The sequence below is a fragment of the Cibotium barometz genome, chromosome 60 (assembly GCF_041138505.1).
Source record: "Cibotium barometz isolate CiBa-2024 chromosome 60, ASM4113850v1, whole genome shotgun sequence".
NCBI lineage: Eukaryota > Viridiplantae > Streptophyta > Polypodiopsida > Cyatheales > Cibotiaceae > Cibotium > Cibotium barometz.
Genome location: NC_141105.1, coordinates 38,378,768 through 38,393,579, shown reverse-complemented (window position 1 = coordinate 38,393,579; position 14,812 = coordinate 38,378,768). Strand labels below are relative to the sequence as shown.

Genomic DNA, 14,812 nt, shown 5'->3' with positions numbered 1-14,812 from the left:
CGGGATGTGGCACAAGTTTTGCAACTCTTGCAAGGCAATGAGTTGTTTATTAGTGCCAAGAAGAGTGAGTTTGGAGTACCGGAAATCCATTACCTGGGATACATCATCAGTTTATCAGGTATTAGCCTTGATCCTAAAAAGGCACATGCCATTCTGAGTTGGGATGTTCCCACTATAACCTAGGAAATCCGCTCATTTGTGGACCTTTGTCAGGTCTATAGCACACACATGGACAAGTTTTCTGACCTTGCAGCACCTCTCACCGACTTGCTCAAGGGCGTGAAGACTTGTCACGAGAAAGTATTCGTCATGGGCAAGGCTTTAGAGGCATTCCAGGCAATGAAGAAAGTTGCCTTTGAGTCACCAGTCTTGAAGTTGGCATCATGGGATGATCCTTTCGAGGTGATTACCGGTGCTAGTAATCTTACCATTGGAGCTAGGCCAGTGGCTTACTATAGTCACAAGTTGAATAGTGTCGAAAAGAATTATTCGGTGTATGACAAAGAGCTTTTGGGGGTGTTGACTATGCTTAAACATTGGAAGCACTTCTTCTATGGGAGGGACTTCACAGTTAAGACACATCACCAGGCACTTAAATGGTTGCAAACCATGCCCAATGCCCAATGAAGTGACAGGCAGTCCAGATGGAGCTAATTGTTCCAACAATTTGAGGGAATGATTGAATATGTCTCTAGTAAGAACAACCCCATTGTTGATGCTCTTAGTTGACAAGGCACCATCCGAACATTGCAAGAGTTCACTGTGCTGGAAATTCAAGGTAAAGACTTGGACATCATGAAGGCACAATATCCGGATTCGGAAGAGTTTGTGTCACAAACGGGAATGTGGTTATACAGAATTTAATACTGAAATCACAAGATTTATCATCCATTGATCATTGCCCCCCCACAACCCCCCCCCCCCCCCCCCCGCCTCCTTGAAGGATATATATTGCCTTAAGGGAGTAAGAATTTTACAAGTACATAAAACGGGTGGATTGGCCCAGCCATACACCACCGTTTCTTCCAAAATGATTGAATATGAAAACAACTTACAAACGCTATACTTGCCTACAAGTAGTCCAGCTACAAGTTAGCAATATGGTGCCCAGCACCCTTCACCAAGATTGCCCAACAATCCCGGTTTCTTCAAATGTAGCTTAACTTCAATAAAATCAACCACCTAATGGCTGAAAATCAGCCTTAGGAGAATGCCTAGCACTTCCCAAGGGTTCTCCCGCATAAAACTTGTAGCAACCGGATCCAAGATGTTTCTTCCACAGCTTCAATCTTGTCTTCTTTTTCTTCTTCTAACTTGAATAGAGACTTTCAATTCTGAAAATCAGAATTCAGCCAGTCTCTCTTAACTATGAAGTCCCTCCCGTAAAGGAACTGCTTCCAATGCTTAAGAGTGATCATCACCCCCAAAATCTCTTTGTCATACACTGAATAATTCTTCTCGGCGTTATTCAACTTGCCACTATAATAAGCCATTGGCCTACCATCTTGTTGTAAAAACAGCTCCAATGGCAAGATTACTAGCATCGGTAATCACCTCGACAGGATCATCCCATGATGCCAGCTTCAAAACTGGTGAGTCCGAGACAACTTTCTTCATTGCCTGGAATGCCTCTAGAGCCTTGCCCGTGAGTGACGGACACTTTCTGACAAGACGAGTCTTCATGCCCTTGAGCAAATCAGTAAGAGGTGCTGCAAGGTCAGAAAACTTGTCCATGTGGGTGATGTAGGCCTGACAAAGACCCACAAATGAGCAGATTTCCTGGGCTATAGTGGGAACATCTCAACTGAGAATGGTCGGTACCTTTCTAGGATCGAGGCTAATACCTGAAGAACTGATGATGTATCCCATGTAATGGATTTCTTGTACTCCAAACTCACTCTTCTTGGCATTGATAAACAACTCATTGTCCTGCAAGAGTTGCAAAACATGTGCCACATCTCACTCATGCTGCTCTGCAGTCCCTGAGAAGGTAAGAATCTCATCTAAGAAGATGAAGACGCATTTGCCAATGAGATCCCGAAAACCCGAGACATCATTTCGTTGAACGTCGTTGGTGCATTGGTGAGACCAAAGGGCATTACCACAAATTCGTAGTGGCCACGCTCGGTCCTAAAGGCCGTTTTTGGAATGCCAGCCTCGAAGATCCGAACCTGATGATAGCCACTCTTAAGATCAATCTTAGAGAAAATCTTTGCACCGTTGAGTCATTCAAGGATGTACTCAATTCTGGGCATGGGAAATCTATTCTTCATTGTTAGCTTATTAAGCACCCTATAATCCACACATAAGCGTGTGGACATATCCTTCTTGTAGACAAACAGAATGGAAGCGGCAAAAGGTGAGGAAGATGATCGAATAAATCCGGACCGGAGTAGTTGGACTAACTGTTGCTCCAGCTCACTCTCCAATGCCTTAGAAAGGCGATAGGAGAACTTGCTTGGAGGTTCTGAACTAGGAACCAACTCGATGCAATGGTCCTCAGGTCTACTGGGTGGGAGAGCAGGTGGGAGGTCATCTCGCAACATGATGTTGCTGTATTGAGACAAAAGACCGGCCATCCGTTGCTCCCCTCTGGTGGGTGCTACCTGAAATGCGTTAGACTGAGAGCGAACATATAACAACGCACACTCCGCTCCTTTTCTAATGGCTCTTTGGGCCTGAATGTGGGAAATGAGTGGAATGCCTGATCCACGTGAATCATGAGCGGCTCAGGAAAGCCTTCAACTATGGTGAAAGTGTCCTGCCTCCAATCAAGAATGGGTGCATACTGTCGAAACCACTGGATCCCGAGGATCATGTCACACCCTAAAAGAGGGGAGACAACGAAATCCCGTTGGAATGTGGCCCGCTCAACCTGAAACTCAAATTGCTGAGCTTTGAGTGATGTGTGTACGTAGACCAAGGGTAAACCCGTCCACATCTAAGTGATAAGGAACCAAGGTACAGCTCATCTTGGTAGCCAACTGCGGAGAGATGGAATCCTCAGAACTGCCCATGTCAAAGAGGACAATGAATTGTTGTCCCTTTGCACTGCCATAGACATGGATGAGAGCCTTTGTCTTGCCGTCAACCTCACCTTCTAGCTTATCACATCAAATACCATTGGTGGCACTGAATTCAAAGAGGGTAAAAGCTAAACGGCATTTGAGGCTAATGGCTAAGGTGTGGATGATGATGCTACGGTTGCTACTGTGGAAGTGGATGCCTTCGCAGACTTTTCAGCCTGGAACTTAGTGCAGTCTTTCTACCCGTGTCCCACGGTGTGACAGAAGAAACAATGGTTCTCTGTCCTGTACCGTGTTTGTTCATCAGGCTAGTGATAACCTCCAATGATGCCCTCCTTAGCTTTTTCCTTAGGAATCTTCTTGGGCATAGAATCTTTCTTATTGCCCGATTGACCCAAAGAATTTTTCTTTTAGTTCTTTTGGTCTTTGATGTTCTAAGCCCCCTTACCCTTGCTAGGTGGATGACTGTTGTTGGGGCTTTGGGATAGACTGTACCTGCTTGGGCTAACCTCCGTTCAGCATCAGCTCCTGATTCTGAGCGAGGGTCAGTGCCCATGCATAAGTCTGAGGCTCAAAATTCCTCACTAGGTACCTAATGGTAGTGTCTAAACCTCGAATAAACTGCTTGAGCTTATCTTCTTCCGATATGCCCAACCGTTGGGCCATTGTAATGACCTTGTTTGAATAGGTCAACACAAGGGAACCACCCTGAATGAGTTTGTAAAACTCATCCTCAAGATTAGTCATGTACTGTGGTGGAAGAAAACGGGCTTTGAGGTCAGCCACGAAGGTGTTCCAATGAAAACAGAATTGGCATGTGATGGGTTCTGTGTGAGGTTATGACCAATGCTACCACCAAGTAACGGCTTCCCCAGTGAGTTGTGGTGCTGCCACATGGACTTTGTCTTGTGGATGTGTGATTTTAGCTAATGGAAAATGTGCTTCAAATTGATGAATAAATTGAGTAACTACAACATGATCACACTTACCATCATACTTACTAAAATTTGGAGAGTTCATATGACGATGGTGGTAGGGGCGATGGAGGACGAGGAATGTGACACCTGCTGAGGGAGAGCTGCCAGAATTTGTGCCATCGTTTGCTAATTCTAGATTTGCACAACCTCCCCGTCGAGTCTTTGCTGGAACTCTCGGTCGGCTTTCTCTCTACGGCGTTGGTCTTCCTCATATTTGCGTGTGGCTTCCTTATCCCTCTGTTCCTTGCGCATGTCTCGGTTCTTTTTCTTCATCTGCTTTTCAAGAGCTCCATCATTGTTCTCAGAAGCTCTTATGTGCTTGGCGGAAGCGTTTTTTCTGTTTGGAAGCTTTGTGCCTCCATCCCTTCTTGCTGGCTTTCTTCTTGATGTGATGTTTCTCCCGACATGGTGGAGGCCTGGGTTTCTTTTCCAGACCACAATTTAACCATCCACCAGATGCTCTCACTTCTTTAGGTAGCCGAGTTGGGTTACCAACCTGATGCTCTGATACCAATGTTACATGCATTAAGCTTGATCGTCGTAACGCACAACAAGGCCTTCTTTATACCTTTATGTGATGAGAATCTTTAGCATCAATTTTATAAAGTAGAGAGAGAGAGAGAGAGAGAGAGAAGAGAAAGAGAATATAGAAGAAAACCCAGTATTGGGTCCCAATACCCACTGAAGGGCCCCCTGCGAGCAGGAGTATTTGCTTGTATCATTCTTTGGAGAAATGATGTACAATGTTGAGTACAAGTGATATGAATGCCCAATGCAAGGACGAGGAAGACCGCACGTCGACGGAGTATCCACCTATCCCGAGGCTCTACTGAAGACTCCTTGGCCACTGATGCAAGTCCAAATAGCTGTAGGACTGCACATATGCTGGCTGAATGTGAAGAGTATCTTCCTTCTTAGCTTAGGAGTGATTGGATGCTGCAAACTGAAGGTACTTTGCTGAATACCTGAATAGCTTTTGTGTGGGCTGAGGTCATGCTTTTATACCACCTCTGGACTGTAGTCCACTGCCTTAGAAGGCTGTCGGCTGATGCAAAAGTCCCACAACTGACTGAATGACCAGTTGGCTGCTGTAAAAGATCCCCACGACTGGATAATGCCAGTCAGCATCAATAAATGCCTAGTCAAGTGCTGCATTACTTGTTGGCTGCCCATATTACGCTGGTCGAGCTGTGGCTGCTGGCCGACTGGGCACAAAAGCCACCAAGGGGCTTGCCGACTGCTTGGCAAAGGCTTTGGATGCCTTTTGCAAAGGCTAGCCCAAGTTGGGGTTGCCTTGGGGCTGGCCTTAGGGCTGGCCCCTTCTATGTGAATGAACCTTAAAATGCCTACATGCATCTAATGCTAAGGTTGACACCTACATGCTTTTGAATGATGCTTTCTCCAAGCAGGTTAAGAAGACTAACATAATCTGACTAACCTCTAAGGCTCAGAGACTGACCTACGTAGCTCGTGCCTGATTGTCCCTAGACTGAGGGCTCACAATGGGATCACGGCGTACAACAAATAATCCTAGAAAAGGTTCTACTTCTATACAAATGCTGCACTGATGATCATGCCAGTGAGTCATTGTGTACCCCAAGGTGCACGTGACAACAGGGCCTTTATACCTTTATGTGGTGAGAATCTTTAGCATCCAAATTCATAGAGTAGAGGGAGAGAAGAGAATAAGAGTGAAGCAGATGACACCTTATTGGGTCCCAAATACCCGCCTGAAGGGCCCCCCTGCAAGCAAGAGTATTTGCTTAGCGATATGACTCCCAACACAAGGACGAGGAAGACCGTACATCGGCTGAGTACCCACAATACGAGGCATTTCAAAAGACTCTTCGGGCGACTTATGCAAGTCCAGAAAGCTGTAGGACTGCACATATGCTGGCTGAATGCTGAAGAAGATCTTCAATGATTACCTGGAGATGATAGGATAGACAACTGCTGCTTAACTTCGCTGAATACTGACTGATTTATGAGGGACTGAAGCGCATGCTGTTACATGTCCTACTGGAGCAGGTTGGCCAACAGATGCTGTCGGCCAGTTCCAGTTTGGACAAAAATACTGAAAATTAGCATTAAATGCTAACATAAAATGCTGCGCAGTGTTTACCTACTGCCCAGTCGGGCCAGTCTGCTGGCTATCTGCACACAGCCCAAGACACGCTGCAGATGAGGTGCCCTGCTGCTGGCCAACAGGGATATGCTGTCCTTGCATGCTGTCAGCTGCCTCATAAAGAGGGTCAGGGCTGTCAATAGCCCTTGACCAAGCCTCTGACAGAGCCACCAGCCATGGGCTGGCCTTTGGCTAGCCCATGAGCATGCCATCTTAACCTAAATGCTGACCTCTATGGCTCAAAGACTCACCTACGTAGCTCATGCCTAACTGTCCCTAAACTGAGGGCTCACGATGGGGTCACGGTGTACGACAAATATTCCTATAAGAGGTACTATTCTGTACAAATGTTTGCACTAATGATCATGCCAGTGTGTCAGTGTGTACCCCAGTGCACGGTGCACCTGACAATGTGCCACTCTCTCTCTCTCTCTCTCTCTCACTCACCGGGCCTCCGCATTCCAGCATGCCCGATGCCCCCGGCCCCCCATACGTCTGCCATGATCCCTCATCAGCTCCAAATCCAAGACAAGCTCCACCACCATCAAGTTACCTTTCCGCGTGACGTAGCTGAGGGAGACCTCTCGGCCATACTCATTAGCCCCATGCTTGATATTTTGGGGAGTGGCATACCATCTATTCGGCGCTGACACTCCTCTCATGCTCCATGTTCCTGGTATTCCATGATGAGATTTCCATGGATAGTTTTGTATCACCCCAATGAGATAGCTTTCTTTTGTTTCTATTTTATTTTCGTTCCATGATGAGATATGCCATGGACATTATTGTATCACTTTGGTCACATGACATGCCCGCACCATAGCCACATCTGCCATCACGAGGCGTATAAAGTCAAGTTTCAGTTTTCAGTTTTCATTTTCTTTATTAGTTTTTCCATAGCACTGTATACCCATGGTATCATTATACTATTCATGTTCTCATAGGCCCTTCGAATCTTTTGTAGACATTAATTTATCTTTCTTTCCTTCTTCTTTCTCTCTCTCTCACACATGCGCACACAAATTCACTTCCAAGGCTTTCCATGTGGAAACTTGAGAGTCAAGAAAACTTTTTATTTGGCTAATCCTGCACAAAGGCATGCTAATTGGACATGGAACTTCCACGACCAATATCTCAATAATGCCAACCTGGAGTGTACGGAAAAAAACCCCAGGGTGTGTTTAAGGTAAGCAATTAGATCCTCCACTATGCTCTCCCTATTTTCTTTTGCAAGACTTTCTCACCTGAAGGGCTATTTCTGAGACAGTACATGCTGCCTCTACCCTTGCTTGCCAAGCACAATGCCTATTCCTTTTTGGTGCATCCAATACTTCCAAGTAGATGAGCCCTTCTATCTTCTTCAGTCCACCTGCAAGCACAGTCATCATTGCATTGACTACCATGTGACAAATGACATCTTGAGCAAACCAAGTGAAAGTGTGTTCATCTAGATCAACTTTGCACCTTGACGGCCAGCCTGCCTTGCGATTTGAGATGGCAATATATACCACTGGAAAACCTTTTTTGAGCTTTTCCCACGCTTCCACGATTGCAGCCATAATAGGACATCTATATCATTAAGCCTATTTGTTCGTAAACTCATCTTGTGTTGAAACTTTTTGTAAGCTCTGTTCTGTGGGGCCACATCTCCGGTGGAGCTTCTGCATGTTAAAGGGGGAGCGTCCTCCTGACCACTGAACCACTTGCTGGAAAGAAGAACTGGTCTCAGGCAAGACTCGAGCTGCAACACGGAAACAGTCTTAACAAAAAGTAAAGTCCTCTGGGTGACAATATTGCATGGAAAACACAAGACAAATGCAGGCACAGCCATCATGGAAAACAGACAAGAATACAAGACACATGCACCATAACCCATCTATCAAGTTTCCAGCAAGAATTTTCAACCTGACCTTGTCACTCACATGAGAGGATAAATTTTCTGAGGGCAAATTTTCTTACTTGAAGTAGAGGAAACTTTAAATCATTGACGGATTTGGCCTGTTTGACCTGTTTCCGCCACCACAACCTGTAGCTGGCATCCTCCCAGGGACCCAATAGTAATCCCTTTAGGTTGTCTTCTATATGCAAAAGGTAGCCAGCAACTGCAGGGAGGTGTCCAGACCCAAACTTAGTTGGGTGGATGCCACCAGGCACACGAGCAGCGCCTGCTGCAAGGACTCCAGCAGCTTGATTCAAAACGCAGCCCTTTTTCTTCACAGGATTGCTGCAACAGAAGCACCATCCACACCTTTCCTTTGCTGGTTCCATAAGTTTCTTGTTCACATTTGGCCAGTAAAACTGAACCGTTGCTTTGCAGAAAGCCTCTAGTTGTTCATTCATTGGAGTTGTCCTTGCTTTTCTTTTCACACTTTGAATAGCCAGACTGGCTGCTGCCGTGGCTGCAGCGTCACCCAGACTATAGTAATTAGTGTATAAATAGCATTGTGGATCACCAACAGAGCGAGAGACGTTATCCAAGGTGTACTTATCTGCCCTAACCCCATATCCACCCAAATTATGACTACACAAATCTTCATTCAAAGGATCACACAAGCCCAGTTCCTTTTTTATCCTCATACTATCTGCTAAGCCACATCCAGTATTGATACCATCCTTTTCAAGATTGCATTTGCTAGCCTCTAACATGGGCCTAGTAACGACCGCCGGCAGAGCCAACATGCCCTTATCTGCAACACCATCTTCATTGACTGCAAGGCTCTTCCCTGCTTGCTCCCCTGGATGTAGCTGCCCGTATGTATGAGTTAAGTTTGAGCTAATTGGTGGTAGTAAAATGTCCAAACTGCGTGATTCGGGCATGGTCCTTTCCACAAGATTCCAGTGCTGCATTATTGTGCTCTTAATAGGATCACAGGCAGGCTTCATCCTTTCCAGCCAATCCAAGACAATAGGCAAGTCCTTAAAGCTGTAATAATTCAGCTTTGAGCCAGGATATGACTCTACACTGCAGAAAGACATGAAGCTTGCATGTAATAAATAACATATAGAAACAAAAGTGAGTGAAAAAAAAAAACTGTAGCGCATCAAAACAGTTTTCCAATATATAAGTGAAGACCATGGGCACTCACACCAAAAGATAGCCCCTTGTTGCAATGAAGTTGTGCCCATATGGATCCACACCAAGCAAATCCCCTCCTTTCAATCCTACCAAATTGAGTTGCTTTCCGCCTAGCCTGTCATGCATACACTCAGGACAGAACCAATCACCTTGCGGTAATGTACTTCTTGAGATTCCTACACATCTCGCATGATAAGCAGCTGGGCAACCATCGCAGCAAATTAGGTTACCATTCATTCCACAGAGCATGCACTCATCGATATTGTTATCCTCTGCTTCCTCTCTGCCAGTCTCAACCATGCCTCCTTTCAAAGCCCCCTCTATTGTATCCCCATTTCGCTGCAACCTTTCCCCCTCAAGCATCTGCAACATGTCATCAGGTTCTTGTTCATTATTATCCTTATGTGCACACAAAAGCTCCCGCATGGCAAGTTCTGCTCTTATCTCTTCTGTGTCCATGACATGATCACATAGAAAATTCAGAACAGCCACTTTGGTCGTGACTGTGACCTTATAGTACTCAACACTTGGAAATGGAAATTTGATGTCCCACGCTTTTTGGAAGCCATAACTGGCTAGGAATCCCATCAAATGTGATGGCCATGTGACAATATCCAGCAAGGTCCAATCCGGTTGCCTGTAATAGCGCATAAAATCAGATCAAAGGCCTACCAAAGAGCAACAAAAGACTCTTATAATGCCAAAAAGCTCAAACTGGAACAAAATGGCATCTTCCTTCAAAGGTTTAGGGTTTAGCACGGCATGATTTAAGTTTTAGGGTTTAAGATGGCATGGTAATCTCATCTTCCTTTAAGTTTAGGATTGAGGATTTAGGAGATGGAAGGGTAATCTCTATTCTTTCTAAACTGAAACACAACGACATGCTAAAAAGACAACTTGAGCAAACACAAGGTTCATATTTTTGCTATCAACAAGTCACAATGTAGACGGCATATTGCTACATGTCTTGCAGACTTGAAGACAGTATAACATAACACATCATGCCAGCTACCTCAAGCAATCTCTAGCTCTTTCTGACCCCGCCTTCACAAGCCTCTCCAAATGTCTTCGCAATGCTTGAAGCAGACACAGATGCACCGAGTCCATCAAACCGGTTGGTGTCTCTAAACACAAACACTGTTGGAAGCTCTCCAGACTGAAGGGGCTTAAAAACAGAGCTCGACTGAAAGATCTCAGAAAGCTGTAAGCTGCCAGGCAATCTAATACCAAATCATGCGGCACTATAAAATCTCCAGATGAAGGGGGTGGAGGTTCTGGAGGAGGAAACATTGGAGTGTCAGGATCCAAGTGTTGGAAGGTGAACTCAACACTGAAAGAGCTCTCAGATGAAGGATAGTCACTGTCAAGGCTTCCGTCTTCAGGTACAATAACTGACTCTGCATCTCGGTGACCATGGGGAAGATTTCGATAACTCTCTATGCTATTGTTCACAAACTCTGTGATGTTCTCTGTATACTCTGCAATGTTCTCCATGTACTGTGTAATGCCATTTGCATGGTCTGCACTGTTCTTCGCATATTGTGCGCCATTTTTTGCATGCCCTGTGATGTTGTTCTCATCATATGCCATGTCCTTCATGCACTGGGTACTTTCCTTACCAGCCATTGCATTGCTTATCAGGTAGCCTGTGGTCTTCTCAGAATCAATTCTGATCTTCTTTACTTCTGTGAAAGGATTGCTTTCTACAGATGTCTCCACAGCATCACATTCCTCATTCCTTTTCCTTTTGGCATTCTTGGTGCATTGCAAGAGCTTTGCACGATCTTTCTTTGCCAATGGCACAACATGGGCTGTTCTGCCAGAATGTTGAGAAGCTATAGACAAACTCATATCACACTGTAAATAACTGTCATTATCTGCTCTATCAGCGGCCTCTGGGCTCAGCAATGAGATGTCTTTTGCTGGGATTTCAATAAAGACATCAACACAATGGTCGACTGGAGATGGAGAGGTCACAGCAGCAGCACCATGGTTGTTGTTTGTTGGAGACGGTGGGCATGCAGCAGCAGCAGCAGCATTATCATCAAGAGGGCCTCCATTGGCGGAAGAAGCTTTAAAACCACCTTCCTTGCAGGCTATCAGAAACTGCTGCACCTCGTCAAGCTCCATATCCTCCCTGTCCCCATCTTCATATTGAACTTTGTAGAAGCCCTTGCTAGGGTTGAAGGAAATAATACTGCCCTCAAAGAATCCAAAACCCTGAAAGAACTTTCTCACCCTTCTGCCCACCAGACCGCCCTCGCAATCATCGTTCGGTGTGTCCATTTTGTCAAAGAAAAACAGAGGGGCGGGGGGAAGGGGGGGGGGATCGGACCGGAAACAAAGAAAAATGGCTATGGCGAGCTGTAGAAGATGAAGTGGGCGATGCAGAGTTGTTTTCTCTGTGGAAACGTTAGCTGCTGCCCGCTAGTAGAGTTTTCCTTTGTTGTTTCTTCTTCTTTTCTTTTTAATTCCCCCCTCTCTCCCTCTTTTTAGTTCCCCCTTTATTTCTCCCAATTTTTTCCCCAAAGTGTTTCACATACTTGGCCACTTCAAGGAGAATTAAGAACACACTCAAACCTTCGCATGATGTAAGCTCTCGTCACAGACTCAGGTCAAACCTCCAACGTGACATCAGGGAGCCTTATTTGTCGGAATAGTAATATATTATACTTGTCTATCAGTGTCAATTCTGCAAGGTGATGTGACCCAATATATTGTACTTGTCTATCAGTGTCAATTCTGCAAGGTGATGTGACCCAATATAAGAGTCGCATCCCACTGAGGAGCAATTAGGGCAGCAGGTTTGATCCCCACTACTAAGGTGTTCCACCTCAAAGGTAGTAGGGATAGTGCCTGCCACCCTTACTAGCTCCTCTAAAAAGTGAGGGTGATAACAAAGGACAAGTCGTTAACCCGCAAGTTGCCGCGACACAAAAATACAAAGTGTTCACTCCTTGGCTTACACATGACTACACCTAATGCCCTCTTCCCTTGTCATGCTATGTTCCCCTCCTCTCCTCCGTGATTAATAGATAGTACAAAAAAAGATATAAAATAAAAGTCATGGACTTACATGTGTTCTACAATGCACAATGAATGTTCCTACATGTATATCTCTCTCTATGTTACATACACATGTGTGAGTGTGTACCTCTCTCTATGTTACGTATAGTAAATGTTCCTATACACGTGTGTGTGTGTGTGTGTGTGTGTGTTACATACAATGAATGTTTCAGCAACAACTAAATGTGCACTGAAATACTCTCTAGCCTCACCAAGCATGGCATCCAAACCAATTTTATTCAAAATATCAACTTCACTGTTTTTTTCACCAAGAATGGCACGTTGACTAAAGTGTGTAGCATAGTCTATAGTGGTAGTCAATTTTAAGTACGCTGAATCGACCAAGTCTTTTAGAGACGATCTTTTGCAAAACCATGTATGTTGGCGGAGCCGCCATTTGATTATCACCACTACAACCCATTCCATTGCCAATATTCATAATCTACTCATTGCTCTTGTTAGATTTACTAGACACAATCCACATATTTCTAGTTAACTTCAAAACTTTGATGGAATTCCATAGAAAGGAGCAACACAATGAAGCATCAACAATATTCTCTTGTCTACTCTTCACAAGTGTGTATTTTTTTGGCGAGCGGTTTCTCTCTCTACACTTCTTGTATCCGTCTACTCCTCTCCCTCTACTATCACACCTACAAGATGTTGAGCACTACACACCATGGGCCACTATCATTGTTGTAACTCATTTACAAAGACACCATATTATGATCTAAAACGTCCATTATATTCAAAAAAAATAACAGAGCCACAGGATTACATGACAAACACCTATGAGATGTTGAACACATGCAACAATACATGAAAGCACGTGTGTACACAATGTTCTTTACTTCCATGGGCCACTATCATTGCAACTCATTTACAATGACACCATATTATGATCTAAAACTTGCATGGTATTCCAGAACAAATTTATATATCACAGCATTACATGGCAAACTCCGGCCAAGATCTTGAACACACACAACAATACATGAAAGCAAGGGTGTACATAATGTTCTTTACTTCCATGGGCCACTATCATTGCTACTTCTTCACGAAGACACCATAGAGAGATTCAACTTCTGTTATATTTCAAAGAAAATAGCAATAGTGTAGCATATTATGAGTGACGAATATGTTAAACACATGCAATAATATATGTTAAACACATGCAATAATATATGAAAGCATGTTATGACGAATATGTTAAACACATGCAATAATATATGAAAGCATTTTGGGCCTCAACTATCATCTTGGCCTTCTTCGTCTACTTTAAATTTGCAATGAAGGTGGCAACTTCAGCTCGAAGAGGATCCTCCTTTTCCTCTTCAATGATGCCAAAAGCTCTCCATATCCTAATGGTTGTTGTTGCTCCTTTCACCTCTAGCATGTTCTTGTCTGCAAGGTCTACCGCTTTCTCCTGCACTTTAGACGTTGTTGTCCATGCTTCCATAAGGGCATCTGATCTAGGTTCCTTTTCTTTGAGGTGCATGAAAGAATAAAGAGCTTTACTTAAGATGCTTGCAAACATAGAAGTATTAGAGGGATTGTTGGATTGTGGGGTGGGATGTGTGCCTAGAAGAAGACTAATGGAACATGGTAATCTCTACTGTATTTATAACTTCTCAAAAATAAAAATAACTATTTTAAGCACAAAATTAATTATTTTAAGGTCTCACTCAAAGTCTCTTTCACTCACTCTCTCTCGTGGCCTTGAGATCTCTATCCATCTTGCTCCATCTCTCTCAATTATTAAATTAGTTACTTAACGGTCACAAGGAAGAAGCTAAAAACAATGCCATTGACGTGTACAACAATAATGTCTAAAACAATATATTTCTTTCATTCAAGTGAGTAAAATATATCAGCAAGGACGTCACTGGGTGTGCTGGTGGAAGAAGGAAGGTGGTAATGGGTAGGAAGCTCTACCAAATGGTGCAGGTGCGGGTGGGAATAACAGCCTCGCAAGTTTGGAATGTGGTGCCCATGAGATGAGGGTATTGTAAAAGAACTCACGGTGGATATCTGTGGCATGACATGTTGATATTGGGGCTTCCTTGGAACGCCAGGTGGCCATGATGAGGCACTTGACTGTGTTGGGCTAATGGGTACTAGAGCGGGTGGAGGATATGGGTGAGGAACGTGTGAAGACGATGCCCCCACGTCCCTTTGTTCCTCCCATCGAGCATACCTTGGAAAAATTGTTGACCCAAATCATCGTGAATGTACACACATAGACACAAACTAAGGCACACCTCGTTGCTTTCCATGTTGATGGCAATGTTGTTGTTGCAGTATCATGTATGCTCTAGCCAGGGTTCCAGTACTGGCAAAGCAATCTATGACTGCATCCCTCTAGCTCTATTGTCCTCTCCCTCTCAAATAATTATGTCATGAAAATCTCTTCAACTCTCTTCGCCCCTCTTTCTCTTGACGGGGGCGGGAGAGTATCTTTTTAGAATCCGCTGGCCCGATTCCCAAAAAGTGCTCACTAGAAAATGCTCGCCAAAAAAATCCCCCCCCCTTCACAACTACA

The 14,812-nt window shown here is 44.4% G+C and overlaps 1 protein-coding gene across 1 annotated transcript in view; it reads right to left on the bottom strand.

Annotated features, from left to right (window-relative positions):
• The window catches only part of LOC147605329 (DDT domain-containing protein PTM-like), a 59,363-nt gene extending 47,676 nt beyond the window's left edge, over positions 1-11,687 (bottom strand). Inside the window, exons 1-5 of the mRNA XM_086793713.1 lie at positions 10,217-11,687; positions 9,215-9,841; positions 8,088-9,090; positions 7,593-7,869; positions 7,373-7,497 (exon numbers count right to left, since the gene is read on the bottom strand). Of these exons, the coding sequence (XP_086649839.1) occupies positions 7,373-7,497; positions 7,593-7,869; positions 8,088-9,090; positions 9,215-9,841; positions 10,217-11,490 (3,306 nt within the window). The 5' untranslated portion in view covers positions 11,491-11,687. The remainder of the gene's footprint in view (positions 1-7,372; positions 7,498-7,592; positions 7,870-8,087; positions 9,091-9,214; positions 9,842-10,216) is intronic.
• Positions 11,688-14,812: the final 3,125 nt, after the last annotated feature.